Here is a 21,421-nt window from a genome sequence, read left to right as displayed (position 1 = left end):
TGTAACGTAACAAAATGTGGAAGAAGTCAAGGGGTCTGAATACTTTCTGTATTCAGACCCCTTGAATACTGTAATCTCTGCCAAAGGTGCTTCAACAAAGTACTGAGTAGAAGGTCTGAATACTTATGTAAATGTGATATTAAAAGTTGTTTTTTAAATATATTTGCTAAAATTGATAACTGTTTTTGCTTTGTCATTATGGGTTATTGTGTATAGATTGATGAGGGGTGGGAACTATATAATCAATTTTAGAATAAGGCTGTAATGTAACAATGTGGAAATGGTCAAGGGGTCTGAATACTTTCCAAATTCAGTTTTTTTTTCTTCACTTGGTCCCCATGCCCCCTCAATGGTCATGGTGCTCCCCCTATGGTAATTCCCTCCCCACCTCCTAAAGTCTTTACTCTGCCTCCACCCCAATGGACATTTATGTCTTCATTACTGCTACAGTTTATGTATATAATGCTCTATATATATATCATTTTCATTTTTTCACTTCTTCCATATGTTGGAGCTCCCAGCCTAAGATGTTCATTGTGCCCTGCAATCACACCTGCAACCCTGTACATGACTATTAAACACTATCTCTGTGTTGCCTTCAAGGTTTCTTCCTAATTAGGGAGTTCTTCCCTTGCCACTGTTGCCTTGGCTAACTCTTCAGGGGATTTGTGTGTGGGTTGCTGTTTTTAACTAGTGCATTTGTAAAAAGTATGACACAGATCAAATTTGATTCGTATGTAATCATGGACCGGTGTGTGTGTGTGTAGCGGATGTAGATGGTGTGGCAGCGAAGAGGAAAAGGGATGACGAGGAGAAAGAGGAGGTGCTGGAGATGATGGAGAACAGTGAGAATCCCCTCCGCTGTCCTGTCCGATTGTACGAGTTCTACCTTTCCAAGTGGTGAGTGACACACACCATCTCCCCATACTGCAGGCCATGTTGCAGGCCAATCTAACATTTAGTAGTGTAACCAGAAATGATTCTTCTTGACATTGCTTTTCAAAACTCAGCTTTTCTGAGCTCTTTCCTCATATCACTGAAAACGAGCCCTCTCTAACACAGAGCTCTCCTCCTCACCCTCTTCTCTCCTCCAGCTCGGACTCGGTAAAGCAGCGCACCAACGTGTTCTTCCTGCTCCCGGAGCGCTCGTGCGTCCCCAACAGCCCCATGTGGTTCTCCTCCCAGGGCCTGGACGACCACACCTTGGACACCATGCTGACACGCATCCTCACCGTCAGGGAGATTCATCTGGGAGACCCCCAGAGGAACAAGCCCCAGTCCAAGGACCCTGAGTGGGTCCCCGACCAACACGACGACAACTCGGATTGACCATGAGGACTGGTACACACACACACACGCGTACAGTTATAAGCTTTTGTTTACACACAAACACTACATGTTGATCCGTAAGGACTCCTAGGATCCACCTTCAGCCGTGTGTGAAGAGGAGTGGGTTCACACAGTTCTAGACTGAGACGGTGTCATGTACACACATTGTGTAGGAGATGTGTGTACATGCAAATTATAAACAGATGCTCAACTGCTCAATGGAGACACTGTTCATGCTGTCTGGTCACTACAAGGCAAATGGATGGGAAAAAGCAGGAGGAATCACTTTAAGAACTGCCATACTGCCTTTGTCAGCATTATTGTGGTCGTAGAGAAAAACAAGTCCAGTTAACAAGCTATTTTCAAGTTCTTTAACGTCACCATAGGAGAGAGACGATGCTCTCCAGCCCTCTTCAACATGGACTCCGATTGGGGAAATGGTCAAAAGCTTTTAAGAATTTGGGATCCCATATCTGACCAGGTCCTTTACTGCTGAATTCAATATTCCCTGTTTTTCTTTATTGGGTCACTGTAGAAATTACAATGGATTGAAAAAAATGCCAGTGATGTCAGCGAAGTTGTTTGAGATTTTGTGTGTTAAAGGGAATAGCCTCGTTGTTTTGGGAATGAGATAATATTGTACGAACAACGAGTGATATAACTTGCTATCAGTGGTGTTGTCCATTGCCTACTAAAATTGATGGCTGGCAGACATTCCTTGAATTGGCTGTTATAGTGAGTCATTTCAACTTGTTAAAATGCTTGATGTCACGTCAGTGCCCCTACATGCATGTATAATGTTGAAGGAAGAAAATGTCATTCTGTGTTTCCTTTATGTAGAACACTTGTGATGTCAGGAAAGAGGACGTAGAATCGTTTGTTCATTTGGAAAGACAAGCATTTACCTTGCAAGTGCTCCCCACACTAGTTCAAAATTGCATTGATTTTGTTCTGAGAAACTTTTTTTTAAATCAAATATTTTTAAATAAATACTGAAAAACAAATGTTTAACTTTGGAAGCTTTATTAATGCAGAGAATTACAGATGATTTTTTTGGTTTAAATTGTTATTATTGAGTCCTGAACACAATCTAAGAAGCATGCTCAAAGTGAAGATCTCTGATTACATTTTGTCAGTCAGTTTTAGAAAGCAATTAGAATGACAACATAGCGAAGCAGTATTACAGATGAACTTCAGTCATCAGCTCACAAACCCCTTAACTACTCATTCATCAATGCTAGCAAATGTGATACTTGAAATGTACTATTTGAAATAGAATTAAACTAATATTCTGACTTTTTATTTGGACCTAGAGGTGTTGTCCACCCAAAGTTCTATACTATTAGTTAAACACAGTAGAATACCCTTAAATTAATATTGTAGAAAATCTATCATTTTGCTTACAACTTGGGAATTTAATAGGAATGGAATTTCTCTAGATGTAATTCATTACATTGTCAGTTAAGAGTTAAAGCTACCTGCTCCTCTGGGCCGTCTATAATGATCAGGTGTGTTCCCCCATGGAGACGACAGTCATCCCGACTCTCAGTCCAGGTCAGTGTATTACTAGATGAGCAATACTTTCCCCCATAATGCAGTGCCTTCAGAATGTATTCACACCCCTTTACTTTATCCACATGTTGTGTTACAGCCTGAATTTCAAATGGATTAAATGTAGATTGTGCCACACGCAATACCCCATAATGTCAAAGTGGGATTTTGTTTGTAGAACAATACAAAATGTCAAGCTGAAATGTCTTTAGTCAAGTATTCAACCCCTTTGTTATGGCAGGCCTAAACATGTGCTTAACAAATCGCATTAAGTTGCATGGACTCATCCCGTGTTCAATAATAGTGTTTAACATGATTTTGAAATAATTACCTCATCTCTGTACCCCACACACAACTAAGGTCTTTCAATTGAGTAGTGAATGTCAAGCACAGATTCAACCACAAAGACCAGGGAGGTTTTTTAATGCCTCGCAAAGAAGGGCAACGATTTGGTTTAAAAACCAACAACAAAAAAATGTAAAAATGCAGATGTTGAATATCCCTTTGAGCACGGTGAAGTTATTAATTAGGCTTTGGTCACTACAGAGAGATTCCTAACAGTAGCCGGAGAGGAAGGAAACTGCTCAGGGATTTCACCACGAGGCCACCATAATGGTTATACTGAGACTGGATCAACATCAGTTACTCCACAATACTAACCTAAATGACAGCAGTAGGAATACAAGGACATAACAGCTATAGAAAACACAGGCATGTCTACGGGGAAGGTGTTGCTGTATATATTCAGTCATATTCCTGTAAAGCTCAGAAAGGATCTATATGACCAGTGAAGTGGAAGTCCTGTGGTTGCAGGTTCCCCTGCCTCATCTGAAGCCTCTTCTTTTATGCGTGCTGCTGTAGGCCACAAAGTGCAAACTCCGTATCTGGAGAATGTGTGATTTTTAGAGAAGGCCTCTGATACTAACAGAAATGTATTTTCTTGGTGACCTGAACATTGACTGGTTATCTTCCTCTCAAGTGAAAGCTTCTTACTGGGACGAATGCCTCTGACATGACCCAGGTTATCGCTCAACCAATTAGTGTATGCAAAGTGTTGTATCTGTGACATCAACTTGTATTGAACAGAACCTTTACTAATGATGCAGAGCTTTTCTCCAAAGCAATGTCCGTTCCCATTGGCCGTGGTGATCGTAACACTGGGGCGATAACAAGTAAAGCCAAAGTTCCAAATGCAGGGCCTAAAGTGATGAGATCATATAAATGTTGTTGAAGATGTAAAACATTTGTTGGTCTGGTGTGTATGAGGAGGAGGATCCAGATGCGGCGCTTTGCGTATTAGTAAAATGATTCTTGCCGGTTGTCGACAAGCATGCACCTGTTAAGAAACTGGGAACTGTTAGTGCCCCTCGGCTCGATGATGAATTAAAACAATTTTTTTATGGTGCAAAAAAAAAAGTGGCGAACAAGTCGGGCTGATTGGGTGATGCTCTAAAGTTATATTACCAAAAATAAGATAAATGACAAACAATGAAAAGAGATTTGAGCACCTTAAATTATATTATGGTCAGAAAACCCGATTTAATCTCCATTGTTCATTGAAGTTGATGGGCCATTTATAACAAACCTTTTGATGTAGCCAATCATTTCAATGACTATTTCACTGGTAAAGTGGACAAACTGAAGAGAATTTTAAAACATTGAACAGTGAGCCATTTATTTGTGTATTAAAGATCTAATAATGACCGAAGTATTGCTGTTTGGATTTTGGTCAAGTTTGTGGGGAAACTATTGTTATCCATCAATAATGATAACCCACCAGGTATAGACAACCTAGATGGAAGACTATTGAGAATGGTAGCAGACTGTATTAACCACCCCTATTTGGATGTCTTTACCCAAAGCCTAAAGGAGCTAAAGGAGGGTAATTCCACTACCTAAATAGTAAAGCACCAGTTACAAGTCCCAGGTTTGGGGCTGGTGTAGCAGATAATACACTGCTCAAAAAAAGAAAGGGAACACTTAAACAACACAATGTAACTCCAAGTCAATCACACTTCTGTGAAATCAAACTGTCCACTTAGGAAGCAACACTGATTGACAATCAATTTCACATGCTGTTGTGCAAATGGAATAGACAACAGGTGGAAATTATAGGCAATTAGCAAGACACCCCCAATAAAGGAGTGGTTCTGCAGGTGGTGACCACAGACCACTTCTCAGTTCCTATGCTTCCTGGCTGATGTTTTGGTCACTTTTGAATGCTGGCGGTGCTTTCACTCTAGTGGTAGCATGAGACGGAGTCTACAACACACACAAGTGGCTCAGGTAATGCAGCTCATCCAGGATGGCACATCAATGCGAGCTGTGGCAAGAAGGTTTGCTGTGTCTGTCAGCGTAGTGTCCAGAGCATGGAGGCGCTACCAGGAGACCAGCCAGTACATCAGGAGACGTGGAGGAGGCCGTAGGAGGGAAACAACCCAGCAGCAGGACCGCTACCTCCGCCTTTGTGCAAGGAGGAGCACTGCCAGAGGCCTGCAAAATTACCTCCAGCAGGCCACAAATGTGCATGTGTCTGCTCAAACGGTCAGAAACAGACTCCATGAGGGTGGTATGAGGGCCCGACGTCCACAAGTGGGGGTTGTGCTTACAGCCCAACACCGTGCAGGACGTTTGGCATTTGCCAGAGAACACCAAGATTGGCAAATTCGCCACTGGCGCCCTGTGCTCTTCACAGATGAAAGCAGGTTCACACTGAGCACGTGATAGACATGACAGAGTCTGGAGACGCCGTGGAGAACGTTCTGCTGCCTGCAACATCCTCCAGCATGACCGGTTTGGCGGTGGGTCAGTCATGGTGTGGGGTGGCATTTCTTTGGGGGGGCCGCACAGCCCTCTATGTGCTCGCCAGAGGTAGCCTGACTGCCATTAGGTACCGAGATGAGATCCTCAGACCCCTTGTAAGACCATATGCTGGTGCGGTTGGCCCTGGGTTCCTCCTAATGCAAGACAATGCTAGACCTCATGTGGCTGGAGTGTGTCTGCAGTTCCTGCAAGAGGAAGGCAATGATGCTATGGACTGGCCCGCCCGTTCCCCAGACCTGAATCCAATTGAGCACATCTAGGACATGTCTCGCTCCATCCACCAACGCCACGTTGCACCACAGACTGTCCAGGAGTTGGCGGATGCTTTAGTCCAGGTCTGGGAGGAGATCCATCAGGAGACCATCCGCCACCTCATCAGGAGCATGCCCAGGCGTTGTAAGGAGGTCATACAGGCACGTGGAGGCCACACACACACACTACTGAGCCTCATTTTGACTTGTTTTAAGGACATTACATCAAAGTTGGATCAGCCTGTAGTGTGGTTTTCCACTTTAATTTTGAGTGTGACTCCCAATCCAGACCTCCATGAGTTGATAAATTTGATTTTCCATTGATAATTTGTGTGATTTTGTTGTCAGCACATTCAACTATGTAAAGAAAAAAGTATTTAATAAGAATATTTCATTCATTCATTCAGATCTAGGATGTGTTATTTTAGTGTTCCTTATATTTTTTTTAGCAGTGTAGTTCCTGTAACACAGGATAAATGATGGAAACAGGAGAACGTGGCTTCTCTTTCAAAGGTCCTCTCAATTATGAGAACACACAGGTGCAGGATCGCATATGGTCCGTGTGACGCGAACACGTCTCACTGCCCCCTACTGGCCAACAGTAGTATAAATGCATTGCAGTGGCTGACCTTTGGAGGACTGATATTTCAGTAAAAGCGTTCTTCCCCAATACGAAGAAACTAGTACATGAACACATGACCATACATTTTGTGTGTATCACAAACCCTTTCCTGGCTCAAACAGCCGACCAATCTGTTTGCTGCCTGTTCTTAGTAAACTGATGGAGAAAATGGTTTGAACAAATACAATGCAATTTTTCGAGTAAGATGATAGTTGGAGCTGTATTGTTAGATTTCAGTGCAGCCTTGATGTTTTTGATAATTTGTTACTGAAAAAAACTCACTTATGGCTTTACATCACCTGCCATCACATGGTTGGAGAATTACTTATCCAATAGAACTCAGTTTTCTTCAATGGAAGCTTCCCTAACATCATATGTACAGTGCAATATCCCACACGGCAGTTGCCTTGGGTCGTTACTCTTCTCTATTTTTACAAATAATTTGCCAATTGTCTTACAAGAAGCAAAATGACTGTATGCTGATGATTGCACACTTTACAAATCAGCACCTACATCCAGTAAGCTCACAGACTCTTAGCAAGGAGTTAAGTCTGTCAGAATGGGTAATATACAAAGCTGTTTTGAAATACATCTAAACACTTAAATCATTGTATTTGGTTCAAAGCATTCTCTTAGACCTAAACCTCAACTTCACAAAGGGTGTAACCATTGAAGATGTTGAACTCCTAGGAGTAACATTGGATAGTCAGATCATGGTCAAGTCATATTGACAAAGTTATGAAGATGGGGAAAGGTACACATTACCAAAAGTATGTGGACACCTGCTCGTAGAACATCTCATTTCAAAATTATGGGCATTAATATGGAGTTGGCAATTTATCAATTTACCAAAAGACTCGCAGATGTAATCGCCTTCAAACGGTTATTCTACGAAGTATTGACTCAGGGGTGTGAATACTTAGTTCCAGTCAAAAGTTTGGACACAACTACTCATTCAAGGGTTTTTCTTTTCTTTTTATTATTTTCTACATTGTAGAATAATAGCAAAGACCTCAAAACTATGAAATAACACATGGAATCATGTCACCAAAAAAGTGTTTAAAATATGTATTTTAGATACTTCAAAGTAGCCACAGCTTTGACAGCTTTGCACACTCTTGGCATTCTCAACCAGCTTCGTGAGGTCGTTACCTGGAATGCTTTTCCAACAGTCTTGAAGGAGTTCCCACATATGCTGAGCACTTTTTGGCTGCTTTTCCATCACTCTCTGGTCCAACTCATCTCAATTGGGTTGAGGTTGGGTGATTGTGGAGACCAGGTCATCTGATACAGCATTCCATCACTCTCCTTCTTGGTCAAATAGCCCTTACAGTCTGGAGATGTTTTGAGTCATTGTCCTGTTGAAAAACGAATGATAGTCCCACTAAGTGCAAACCAGATGGGATGGTGTATCACTGCAGAATGCTGTGGTAGCCATGCTGGTTAAGTGTGCCTTGAGATCTAAATAAATCACTGACAGTGTCACCATCACACCTCCATGCTTCACGGTGGGAACCACACATGTGGAGATCATCCGTTGTCTAGCAGTGATCCACTTGACAGAGTTAAAAGAATATGCAAATATTGTGCAAACCAGGTGTGCAACGATCTTCGGCTTACCCAGAAAGACTGTAATCGCTGCCATATGTATAGACTCAGGATTGTGAATAGTTATGTAAATTAGATTTCTGAATTGAATTTTCTATAAATATGATAAGATTTCTAAAAAACATGTTTTCACTTTGTCATTATGGGGTATTGGGTGAGAATTTTTTTTTAATCCATTTTGAATTCAGGCTGTAATACAAAATGTGGAACAAGTCAAGGGGTAAGAATAGCTTCTGAAGGCACCATAGGTGTAGAAAAGAGTGGTTCTTCAAGATGTTCGGAATACCGCCCACTTGCCCCAATACCGTGAATGAGTTAACTTTGAAGCTGTGAGTCAACTCTCAACATATTGAATTTCCTACCTTTTTCAATATTCTTGATACATCACCAGAAGCGTACTGTATAGGTGTTCAGTCATCTCTAGTTTGTTGTCCCTGAACTAATGTAGGTAATATTTAAAAAAGCTGAACAAACTTAATTAATAAAATGGATTCCAGATGTTTAGATATTGGATGCACACAACCTTCTTGTTTTCAAACCATAGGTCTAGAAACACTGAAAAGCAGAAAAACGTGTACAAAACACAATCAACATGGTGTGCTAAAAAGAGACATTGTGTGAACGGAAGATATCCAACGAGTTTTTGATTTGGTTTGTGTTACACCATAATATTTCAAATATATATGAAAATTGTAATGTATGTAGAAAATGAGCAGTAATCTCCTGTACTCCACTCACCAATACAGTTTCTACTCATCAACGCTAGTTAAAAATATTTTTAAATAGTTGTGTTCAGAGCAAAATTCAAGATACTGTTTCATGCACTTAAGAGTGTCTCATATTATCACAGTTGACAACAAAACAAAACTTGGTCTTTACTACCCCATTCTGGCACGGTCTTCAGCATTGAGATTTTATACATTTTCTCCTGGCCAGTTATCAGGCTCATTGCGATACCAGAAGCTAGGGTAGAAAGATGGTAACACATACATAAATAACAATTTGGGGTAACAAACCCTCACGATTTCCCCAGTATTTGTGTGTCGTGTCAGTCATGGAAAACACATCACAATATACACTACCGTTCAAAAGTTTGGGGTCACTTAGAAATGTCCTTGTTTTTGAACGAAGAGTTTTTAAAACATTGTCCATTTAAAATAACTTAAAATTGATCAGAAATACAGTGTAGACATTGTTACTGTTGTAAATTACTATTGTAGCTGGAAACGGCTGATTTTTTATGGAATATCTACATAGGTGTACAGAGGCCCATTAACAGCAACCACCACTCCACATTGTGTTAGCTAATTTTAAAAGGCTAACTAGTCTTTAGACTAGTTGAGTATCTGGAGCATCAGCATTTGGTGGTTCGATTACAGGCTCAGAATGGCAAGAAACAAAGAACTTTCTTCTAAAACTCATCAGTCTATTTCTTGTTCTGAGAAATGAAGGCTACTCAATGCCAGAAATTGCCAAGATACTGAAGATCTCGTACAACGCTGTGTACTACTCCCTTCACAGAACAGCGCAAACTGTCTCTAACCAGAATAGAAAGAGGAGTGGGAGGCCCCGGTGCACAACTGAGCAAGAGGACAAGTACATTAGTGTCTAGTTTGAGAAACAGAAGCCTTACAAGTCCTCAACTGGCAGCTTCATTAAATAGTACCCGCATAACACCAGTCTCAATGTCAACAGTGAAGAGGCAACTCCAGGATGCTGGCCTTCTAGGCAGAGTTGCAAAGAAAAAGCCATATCTCAGACTGGCCAATAAAAAGAAAAGATTAAGATGGGCAAAATAACACAGACACTGTACAGAGAAAGATTGGGAAAAAGTGTTATGGACAGACGAATCTAAGTTTGAGGTGTTCAGATCACAAAGAAGGACATTTGTGAGACAGAAAAAATGAAAAGATGCTGGAGGAGTACTTGACACCATCTGTCAAGCATGGTGGAGGCAATGTGATGGTCTGGAGGTGCTTTGGTGGTGGTAAAAGTGGGAGATTTGTACAGGGTAAAAGGGATCTTGAAGAAGGAAGGCTATCACTCCATTTTGCAACGCCATGCCATACCCTGTGGACACCGCATAACTGGAGCCAATTTCCTCCTACAACAGGACAATGACCCAAAGCAGAGCTCCAAACTATGCAATAACTATTTAGGGAAGAAGCAGTCAGCTGCTATTCTGTCTATAATGGAGTGGCCAGCACAGTCACTGGATCTCAACCCTATTGAGCTGTTGTGGGAGCAGCTTGACAGTATAGTACGTAAGAAGTGCCCATCAAGTCAATCCAACTTGTGGGAGGTGCTTCAGGAAGCATGGGATGAAATCTCTTGACAACTAGAATGCCAAAAGTCTGCAAGGTTGTAATTGCTGCAAATGGATGATTCTTTGCCGAAAGCAAAGTTTGACGGACACAATTATGATTTCAATTAAAAAATCATTATTTAAAACCTTGTCAACGTCTTGACTAATGTCCTATTCATTTTGCAACTCATTTCATGTATGTTTTCATGGAAAACTTGGACATTTCTAAGTGACCCCAAACTTTTGAACGGTAGTGTACATGGCAGCAATATTTAACTGAATGATCATGCTTTACGTATAGTGAGTTGTGATTTGAAGCAAATGCATTACTATTTGAATAACAAAATATCTGACCTTTTCGTCTAGAGGTGGGTTGTCCACCCACAACCATGTTTTCTCTTGTTGTGCATCCGTTAGCCCGATCCAGAACTCAATGTCATTGTTAAGGATCTTTTTTTAAAGAACTTTCTCATCTCAAAAGGTCTTTACCAGAAAGTTGAACAGAAAATTAATATTAGAGTACTGCTCTGGGTTAACACAGTCATCTAAGGCCTTAGTAAAAGGTGATTGTAGATGTACTTTATCATAACGTCATTGAATAGTAATACTGTTGGCTGTATATGACGACCAGGAGTCCCCCCATGGAAATACACATATCCCGACTGATTCCAGGTCAGTTAATCAGTGGAGAAGTAATAGCACATTTCCCCCCCCCCCCCCCCATGTTGCTCCCAGCCTTTGGCACATAGACTGGTATTCCCTGTGGAGGAAAGGAACAAAAATAACCCTAATGCCATTCAGTGTCCCACATCAATCATATGTCTACAGTCCCATTCCAAAAACAGAGTATTTATGGAATTATATACCATAGTATATGAACAGGGAAAATGTTACTGTCTTTCATGTTACTGACAGCATATGTTACTGTCTTTCATGTTACTGACAGCATATGTTACTGTCTTTCATGTTACTGACAGCATAGATTCATATATTGACCTGAGACATTTTCACGACTGCCATTATGAATATAAACATGTTGATTTACTATCCATATATATTTCACCTGCCTATATAGGAATAAGGAGTGACTAAAGCTTAAACCTAACATTTCACCCTATAAAACCATTGATTTCTGTGTATTTCTTGTTCCATTTTGTATCCTGGAAATATACATTTGATATATTAATTCCAAATGAGTAAATTCTAGAAATGTAAAACACATGCCTATTTAATGTTGAAATCTTTTAGGTAATACTTTTAGGTATTACTGAATAGTGTGCCACCATTTGGGACATTTCTGCATAGTAGAATCTACTCACCTCTGGTTGTGGGGCAAGTGGGTGGAATTCTCTGCTCAATCAATTCTTGATTTAGCCAATTTTTTTAAAACTAAGAATGAATCCAAAAGCTAGTCACATGACTACCACTTCTCTCTTCTTGTTGAATCATGAAATCCATAATTTACTCATAAATGTAATGGTAAAGGCCATAACAAAACCATTGGTACAAAACCAAAGATATTGATCTGTTTTAAGCAGTCAATCATATGTCATCTTGAAAACTATACACTTTTATACTAATATCACCAATCTGAGGTAAAATGGATGTGTAATTCCACAACATTTTCTGGGGTGAAAATGAAGGTTTGTGTAGGTTATTAACACAAACTGTCCACATTAGGGAAATTCGCATAATATACAATTTACTATGGCAAAATATTTCAACATGTCTATTTAAGATGATAGTATACACTATATATACAAAAGTATGTGGACACCCCGTCAAATTAGTGGATTTGGCTATTTCAGCCACACCTGTTGCTGACAGGTGTATAAAATCGAGCACAGAGCCATGTAATCTCCATAGACAGACATTGGCCTTACTGAAGAGCTCAGTGACTTTCAACATGGCACCACCTTTTCAACAAGTCAGTTAGTCAAATTTCTGCCCTGCTATAGCTGCCCCGATCAACTATAAGTGCTGTTATTGTGAATTGGAAACGTCTAGTAGCAACAACGGCTCAGCCTTTAAGATGTAGGCCACACAAGCTCACAGAACGGGAGCTTGTGTCCTCGGTTGCAACACTCACTACCGAGTTCCAAGCTGCCTCTGGAAGCAACGTCACAAGAACTGTGACTGTGACTCAGCCAACAATTGTTGATATCCTCCGTCCTCTACCTGACCCTTACAGACGCAGATGCCGGACCCGAAGACGTTCAAGCAGCACTTTGAGAGCAAGCATCCCAAATCCCCAATGCCCCCAGAGCTGGATGATGTTGAGGCTTAAAAGACCAACACACACAATGGACCTACAGCTGGGTTAAGATGCTCTCATCATTCAGACTCCCAGTTTACATGTTAGAAGCAAACTCTTTCCCTATGCTAAAGTTGTATTTTGTATGACTCAATATGTGGATATGTTGTCACTCATCGCCTTTCATGTTGTGATTCACAGACACACGATGACCACGATTAGAGCGCTGCAACTGGAACTTAATGGCGTCAAGAGACAAAATACTGAGACCCCTGGACATGGGTGGGGGATATTTGTAACAATGACATAAAAAGGGGGGCAGAAGCACACCAGCACCCCATATTATATGTCCAACCATCCCTGAACTTCAGACTCTTTTGAAGCACCCATCTTAATTATATGAGCCCACTCTACCTACATCCCTTTTCCCCATGGTGCTTCCTTCATTACTACCTGATTCAGTAACATCTAGACTGTTACACGTCTAAAAGTACCAGGGTGTTACTGTTTTTGCAACTTTTTCTCAGTTGTGTACCGCTGTCTTACTTTAACCACCAACTCTTTTCTATACCTCCTCCCATACACTCTTGTGCAAATCATTTCTGCTTTCTTTGAGAATGGTGTCATAGTGGAAAGGATTTGTTATTTGCCTAAGACTGAGTCTTGTTCTGCCTGTAAAAGGCCCTGGTTGAAACAGTACCAAAATCACTGTTGATAGTCACCTGGTCCACGTTGTAACAGTTGTATTTTGCATTTGACCATTTCCAAGAAATGTAGCAATATATATGAAATCATTCCTCTGCCTATTTGATCCATTCTGAAGGAAAGCAGTGAATATGTTTTGTGTGTGAGAGAGAATATGTATGCCTTGTAAATCTAGCAGAAAATGTGTTGCTTCCAAATGCAAGTTAAACGCCATTCCGTCTATACTGATACCAGACAAATGCATACTTACAAGTATTTTCAAATGTATTTCCAATATACTGGAATGCTATGTAGCTGGAGAGGGGTTGGAGTTTCTGGAGGTCTGTGTTCACTGGCAATTCCTCTCACTTCTGCATCAAATCAACCTCTACAATATATATTTTACTTATTTTATTACAAAAATAGCAGTACACAGTCCTCCATAAATATATTGACAATGACACATTCCTGTGTATTGGATCCTCTGTACATAGAAAATCTGCAAACAAATAGGAATGACATTTGCCATTGCTACTAACTTGTACTTGTTCAAAGTATAATTAAAGAAATGTAAAAAAAAAAAATGTAATTTGTCACGCACTTATGGTCCATATTTTTTGAGTTTTAATTGAACCATGTGTAGTACATCTAAAAGAGACAATGAGAAATTCTTGGTTCAACAAGACAACAGTCATCAAAAGGGTAGAAATGTAGCGTTGCACATGTCAGAGTACTTTACAGCTTTGATTGGATACATATAATATATGACAAAGGGTGATGTAATTATCTGAATTACTGTAGATGTGAATAGTTTAAGAGTGAAGTATGGTTATAAGTCGAATGCGAAGATCCGTCGTTATGAAAGAGGTAATGGGTGTTATTCATATGCCATTCTCACACTCAATATCAATATATTATACTGAACAAAAATGTAAACACCACATATAAAGTGTTGGTCCCATGTTTCATGAACTGAAATAAAAGATCCCAGAAATGTTCTATATGTACAAAAAGTTTATTTCTCAAATGTTCATGAATTTACATAAGTTTACATCCATGTTAGTGAGCATTTCTTCTTTGCCAAAATAATCCATCCACCTGACAGGTGGGGCATTTCAATAAACTGATTAAACAGCATGATCATTAGACAAGTGCACCTTGTGCTGGGGACAATAACAGGCCACCTTATAATGTGCAGTTTTTCCACACAACATACTCAGTTTTTTCTCAAATTTTGATGGAGCATGCTGACTGGTGGATTGTCCACCAGAGCTGTTGCTGGAGTAGTAATTTCTCTACCAATGTCGTTGTAGAGAATTTGGTAGTATGTCCAAGCGCAGACCAATTTTAACCATGACAGCTCAGGACCTCCACATCCAGCTTCTTAACATGCAGTATCATCTGAGATCAGACACCCCGATAGCTGATGAAACTGGAATTGCACAACTGAAGAATTTGTCAGAAGAAACCGTCACAGGGAAGCCCATCTGCGTGCTCGTCGTACTCACCAGGGTCTTGACCTGACTTCAGTGGACAAATGCTCACCTTTGATGGCCACTGGCACACTGAAGAAGTGTGCTCTTCATGGATGAATCCTGCATCGCGTGGGCAAGCGGTTTGCTGATGTCAACATTGTGAACAGAGTGCCCCATGGTGGCGGTGGGGTTATGGTATGGGGAAATAAACTATGGACAACAAACACAATTGCATTTTATCGATGGCAATTTGAATTGAATGCACAGAGAAACCGTGACGAGATCCTGAGGCCCATTGTTTCATTCATCCGCCGCCAACAACTCATATTTCAGGATGATAATGCGCGGTCCCATGTTGCAAGGATCTGTACACAATTCCCGGAAGCTGAAAATAAACATTCTTCCATGTCCTGCATACTCACAAGCATGTTTGGCATGCTCTGGATCAACGTGCAGGACAGCATGTTCCAGTTCCTGACAAAATCCAGCAACTTTAAAAAAATATTGAAAAGGAGTGGGACAACATTCCACAGGCGTCAATCAACAGCCTGATCAACTCTATGCTAAGGTGATGTGGGCTCCCGAGTAGCGTAGCGGTCTAAGGTACTGTGTCAGTCGTGCAAGAGGTGTCACTGGTTCAAATCCAAGCTGCATTATTATTGTTATTTGACCCTGCTGGTAATCTATGAACATTAGAACATCTTGGTCATGTTCTGTTATAATCTCCACCGGGCACAGCCAGAAGAGGACTGGCCACCCCCCATACCCTCTCTAGGTTTCTTCCTAGGTTCTGGCCTTTCTAGGGAGTTTTTCCTAGCCACTGTGCTTCTACACCTGCATTGCTTGCTGTTTGGGGTTTTAGGCTGGTTTCTGTACAGCACTTTGTGACATCAGCTGATGTAAGAAGGGTTTTTATAAATACATTTGATTGATTAATTGCATCACACCCGGCCGTGATTGGGAGTCCCATAGGGCGGGGCACAATTGGCCCAGCATCATCCGGGGTAGGTCGTCATTGTAAATAAGAATCTGTTCTTAACTGACTTGCCTAGTTAAAAAATGTTATATTAAAATATATATATATTACATTAAATGTGTCCCGCTGCATGAGGCAAATGGTGGTCACACCAGATACTGACTGGTTTTCTGATTTCTACTATCTTCATTTAAAAAGGTATCTGTTACCAACAGATGCACATCTGTATTCCCAGTCAGGTGAAACCCATAGATTAGGGCCTAAAGAACATATTTTAATTGACTGATGTCCTTATATGAACTATAACTCAGTAAAATAATTGAAATTGTTGCATGTTGAGTTTATATTTATGTTCAGTGTAGATACATACTATTTAGCCTCATATTGCCAGATTATTGCTATCAACCCTGTTTGTATCTTTTGGAACAATGGTAGTGAAGTTTATTAAAATGATGTAGAATAGATGGGCCACCACAGATGTTACAGGCATCCACAGGTCTTGACCACCATGTTGCGATGCTTCTTTAGGATCACATTGTTGTTGTCCTCGTAGAAGAGTACAGAGATGGGACTGAGCTTGGTGGGTGCCAGAACGCTTTGGGAACCTCATCTGGCTTCAAAAGGTGAACCTGCCATGAAAAAAGGTCAATCAGATTTATTCATACATACACTTTGATATAATCAATGATAATATCCTGTTTATAAAAGAGGTATGGATTATTATTATGCAGATGCTTCAGTGCTCTCCTACCTCAGTGGGATGTGGTTTCGCCCCCCTTGTCTGAATGTGTATGTGTTTTATATATGTTTTATCCCGGGTTGTCTGTGCTCCACAAGACTTTATAGCCCACTGAGCCAAAGCCTAGACTTTCAGAAGTTCAACAACAACTTCCATGAAACAAGCTAAAACATTTCAATGGGCCATTGACCTAGCTAGTGACTTAAAAAAATATATTTGGTCTTTAAGTTTTATATTATACACACACAACATAGGAAAGCCTCTGGTGACAAAATAGGGTCAGTGGAATTAGAATGATGACCAGGAATTGTATAGGATTCTAATGGTAACCATAGCGTTCCAAACTCATTTCTATGGCAACACAGCTGTCAATTTTGTAAACAACAATTTCAAATATATGTGTTGCCATGAGACATCTAACCGTTAGAACATATCGGCGTTCTATTGAACGTTTTCTGTTCGAAAACAAGAACAACTTCAATTTGCTGTTCAACAACAACAAACTTGACGGATTTTTGAGACCTGAGATTGAAACATCGACTGGAAAATGCCTGGGTGCTTTTCAAGATTGACGGAGAGAGTGCGAGGACGTCGGCAGCCTTCTGCGTCGACAGGTTGTTCAAATTCATTTATGGGTTGTTTTTGTTGTCTTTTTCCGTTTTGCAGGGTTCGCGATCGTCGGGAGGTGGACAGCGATAGCGAAGAGGGTACGTGGAGTTTTAAACTTCTTATTTTACCACATTCAACATTGACCATGTAATTTGTTAAATGTTGTGTATTTCTGTAATCCAAACTTTCAAGGTAACGTTAACTTGAGTAATTGTTGCTAAGCAATGCACTTTTGCTAGTAGTACTAGCTAGCGTGCTACGTTTTACGTCCTAATAATTGTTTGTTTGTTTTCCTTTTCCTACTATTAGAATCAACTGTACTGGATGAGGTCCAGTTGGATGTGCCACTGCTGCCAGTTATCCTTCATGTCCAGGATGCTGCTATCATCCTTGAGGTACACTTTTCAGAAAGCTTTTGGTTTTATGTTTGAAAAGTATCCCACATATTCATTCTGAAAATCTTTGTTGTCTGCTTTAGGAGGCCACTGGTAATTGGCAGCTGATACCGATTAGGTACAGCCCCCTGTACTGTGGGCCTGTTGTGATCAGGGTAAGAGAACCACACACAGTCACATCACCGTTACAATGTTTGCTGTTTCTAACCTGAATGTACTGTAATGTCACCCCCCTCTTGTGCAGAACAATGTTGGTCCGGTGGCTAAAGCCTGGAGAACTTTCCAGTTCATCAGCCCCATTATCACCTACATGCGTGGGGGATCCCAGGTATGTGTCTTTGTAACTATCTAGTCCTAATCTACATTGTCAGAGTCATGTGATCAAGATGGAAATATGTTGCAGCGATGGCTGATGTTGTTTTGTTGATGTTACTTGTCGTTTCTCTCCACAGCAGGTGGTGGTGAGGATGCACCATGTGAGTAGGGTTCGAGGCCTGGAGACTCAACTGGTGTGGGCCATCTCCAAGGAGACAGCCAGGCTTAGTCCAGAGGGCATCCCCTACTGTGCCACCAAGGTGCAGTCCGTCACTTGGATCCAGGTAAGATGTAAATACTACTGAAATAGTATTAGATTAGGCTTTTCTTCACTTATTCCATTTGGCCTTAACATGTCATCTCTCTCTGTCAGTGTGTGGCTGGCAGGGTGACCCAGTATGCGTCTCACCTCCGCCACGAGACGTCTGTGGACGTGACGTTTGGCTGCTACCAGGTAAATAAAAATGTTCCTATGTATATAGAATACCAATTACTGTGCATTTTTCCATTAGATATGCTCTGTTTTCTAATAATGCGTGTGTGTGGTAAACAGGTGTGTTGTGTGTGTTTTTGGAGCAGCAGACTGATGTCTCGGTGGTGTACGCCACTCTCCACATGGGGCTGGATGGGCTGCTCTCGTCCTCGGCATGGTCGGAGGCTGCCTCCGTCTCTACGCCCACCAATCAGCAGTTCACTGAGCCAGAGCCTGAAGGCCACAACTGCTATGAGGTCAGATGTTAGACACACAGCTACACATTCTATAGAATAGTAGCATTAAGATCCATCCATTGACCCATTGTTTGTCATGTCATGTCACTGATGTTGAATGTTTGTTCTGTTGTTGTAGGGCTGGGAGGAGGACCTGCTGCCTGAGGAGAGGGAGGTTCCTCTGCTAAAGTGAGTTCCTCTAAATATCTGTGTAGTCTGGGCTTGTCAGATGCTGAAGCATAGTTGTCACCATCCTATATCCCCATTGACTCTACTGGTTGACATTCTCCATTCCCTCCCTCCCTCCCTCCCACAGCCTCTACCTTACCACCAAGAGAGTGGAGGACATCGCCCTGAGGCTTGTCTCCCTGCGCCAGGCCTTCACTGTGAGTGGACCCACTTAAAATGTTTCTCTCTGTATCTTCTTGTTCTGTCTGTCTCCTAGAGGAAGATGGGTGTCTCACCCTAACTCTTCCCTCTTCCCTAGACACTGCTTGGTTCCACCCTGAGCAGGAACCATCTGTTTGTGGCAGGAAAGGTCGTAATGGGCGCACTGGTTCAGGCCCACCACATGGTAGCTCACTAACTCATTATTCATTCAAGGGAAAGAGAGCGTCCTCAGTGGGAAATGTGTTCTGTTCATTAACATCAACGCTCTTTGCTTTGTGATAGGACGAGGCCGAATTCATCCGTGCCTATAATGACTTTGTGGACTACCTGAGTGACCCCTCGAAGGAGATTGACATTGAGAGGGAGCTGGCTGAGGCAAAGGTGGGTTCATTAACTCTTTCATGTCTCCACATGCATGTCTTTTATACATCACAGTATCTGATCTGTTTGAAATCATTCCTATTTTCTTGTCCTAGATCCATCATGTTAACCTGATAGATGTCCTCTTTGAACTGGTGCTGTTTGGGTTGATGATAGCTCAGAAGTCCCTGATTGTGGTAAGTAGCATCTCACTGGTACATGTTTCGATGTCTCTCTATTAGCAAATTCACTTCAATTTCTCTTCTCTCCTCCTCTGTTTCCTTTAGCACCCTGGTGGGTTCATGGAGCGTCTGTACGCTCTCCTGTACTCCTTCCTGCCCGCTGCTGCCAGCATTGAGCCAAAGGCTGAGAGATACCTGCTGCTGCTCAATGTAAGAGTCAAGAGTTTACTTCCTTATTCCTAGTTGACCTGAATAACAGGGTTTCAATGACATTTTACAGGGAGTAACTCTCCTTGTCTCTTTCCTCTTGGTAAGCTAGTAACTCAGAGCCATTATCTATGTGTTGTGTGGTGTTCTCTTCAGGGCGGGCTGATGGCTCTGCTTGATGACATGTTTGGGCAGCAGCTGGCCTGGTACTTTAACCCAGAATCTCTGGTCACTGAGCTTTCCAGCCTCCTGGAGTACCACCTGGAGAACCTCATGGCCAGCATGTAGTCCTACTGCAGAGATCTGAAAGGCCACTCTCTCTCTGTCTGTCCATCTCTCTCTCTCTCTGTCCGTCCATCTCTCTCTCTCTCTCGCTCTCCATCCATATCTCTCTCTCTGTCCATCTCTCTTTCTCTCTCTCAGGATTTGAGGACTTGAAGTGCTTTGTTGAACCTTGATTAGTTAACACAAATTAAATTAATGTATTCTCTTGTTTTCTCTCCCCACAGGATTCTTGTGACACTTTGCCACCTAACAGGGATCTGGACACTAATGCACTACATTACTTTGCACTGAATTTTACATTTTTAAATAAAATAACTGGTAGTTTAAAAGCATTTGTCTCTGTCTTTTTTCATTTACTTGATCATTTCATCACAATTTCCTCTTCCTGGAGTTATGAGGCTAATATTACATGAACAATTATGCTTTATTCTTTAGATATGGAAATTAACAACAATCAATTGTGCGAGAGGGGGAGATGAGGTTACACGTCCTGTTAAAACTAACACAGCTCAAAAACCAAACGGAATCTGGGAATAATGTGTACATCACTGGTTAGAGGACAATGTGTAGTAGACAGCTAGCGAGGCCTACATTTAGAAGTGTTGCATTTTGATTCAAGTGGGTCGCCAACACGGTAAGTGTAATGCAACTCTTTTTTTGTTCATCACTTCCATCAATGTCACGCTGAAATCAATAGAATGGGGGTTAAATGGTGGTGTAGCACTGTTTGAAGTAACACTATTCACACTTGGAATAACCTATACACGGTTGGTTAGATGAACTTGTAGAGGAATTCCATTTTTATCTTGGAATTTCAGGTGTTGATTTCGGTAGGAAACAGACCACTTTTTTGTTAGCTATCTTTAACTTAAAAGAAATCACGACGCGACATAGGATATCAACAGTGACACTATTTAAGTGACAGTTTGACTGTCAAATCCATGTATTGGTGTGTGGCCATAGACTTTTATAGAGAGAGCGCGTTTCATTTTCTTTGCGTGGGGGATATTTGTAACAATGACATAAAAAGGGGGGCAGAAACACACCAGCACCCCATATTATATGTCCAACCATCCCTGAACTTCAGACTCTTTTGAAGCGCCCATCTTAATTATATGAGCCCACTCTACCTACATCCCTTTTCCCCATGGTGCTTCCTTCATTAATACCGGATTCAGTAACATCTAGACTGTTACACGTCTAAAAGTATCAGGGTGTTACTGTTTTTGCAACTTTTTCTCAGTTGTGTACCGCTGTCTTACTTTAACCACCAACTCTTTTCTATACCTCCTCCCATACACTCTTGTGCAAATCATTTCTGCTTTCTTTGAGAATGGTGTCATAGTGGAAAGG

The 21,421-nt window shown here is 41.3% G+C and overlaps 2 protein-coding genes and 1 long non-coding RNA gene across 8 annotated transcripts in view; all 3 read left to right on the top strand.

The window, feature by feature from the left end:
* LOC110489255 (zinc finger MYM-type protein 4) overlaps positions 1–2,333 on the top strand; it is a 33,367-nt gene extending 31,034 nt beyond the window's left edge. For all 5 annotated transcript variants that reach the window (XM_090228144.1, XM_090228143.1, XM_090228145.1 and 2 more), the window contains 2 exons: positions 768–900; positions 1,095–2,333. In XM_090228144.1, coding sequence (XP_090084270.1) covers positions 768–900; positions 1,095–1,329 — 368 coding nt within the window. In that variant the 3' untranslated portion in view covers positions 1,330–2,333. The remainder of the gene's footprint in view (positions 1–767; positions 901–1,094) is intronic.
* A 10,332-nt stretch (positions 2,334–12,665) lies between these two features.
* Positions 12,666–14,011, top strand: LOC118946477 (uncharacterized). The gene is made up of 2 exons (XR_005041315.2): positions 12,666–12,808; positions 12,945–14,011. It is a non-coding gene; the product is annotated as an uncharacterized LOC118946477 (long non-coding RNA).
* Positions 14,012–16,969: 2,958 nt separating this feature from the next.
* On the top strand, positions 16,970–20,547 carry LOC110516824 (uncharacterized). 2 transcript variants are annotated; one of them, XM_090228149.1, is made up of 12 exons: positions 16,970–17,324; positions 17,536–17,621; positions 17,705–17,949; positions 18,074–18,220; positions 18,310–18,390; positions 18,516–18,665; positions 18,784–18,833; positions 18,961–19,030; positions 19,317–19,415; positions 19,511–19,591; positions 19,682–19,786; positions 20,293–20,547. In XM_090228149.1, exons 3-12 carry the CDS (start codon positions 17,932–17,934, stop codon positions 20,479–20,481), a joined length of 990 nt encoding a protein of 329 aa, XP_090084275.1. In that variant the 5' UTR covers positions 16,970–17,324; positions 17,536–17,621; positions 17,705–17,931; the 3' UTR covers positions 20,482–20,547. The 2 variants fall into 2 exon arrangements, with proteins under 2 accessions (XP_090084275.1, XP_090084276.1); XM_090228150.1 differs by lacking the exon at positions 20,293–20,547 and having other exon boundaries at positions 19,682–19,955.
* The last annotated feature ends 874 nt before the right edge of the window (positions 20,548–21,421 follow it).

Source organism: Oncorhynchus mykiss, chromosome 30, assembly GCF_057628025.1.
Source record: "Oncorhynchus mykiss isolate SJ-2025 chromosome 30, ASM5762802v1, whole genome shotgun sequence".
NCBI classification, from domain to species: domain Eukaryota; kingdom Metazoa; phylum Chordata; class Actinopteri; order Salmoniformes; family Salmonidae; genus Oncorhynchus; species Oncorhynchus mykiss.
The sequence above is the reverse complement of the archived record's forward strand: the minus strand, read 5'-3'. Positions and strand labels throughout refer to the sequence as shown.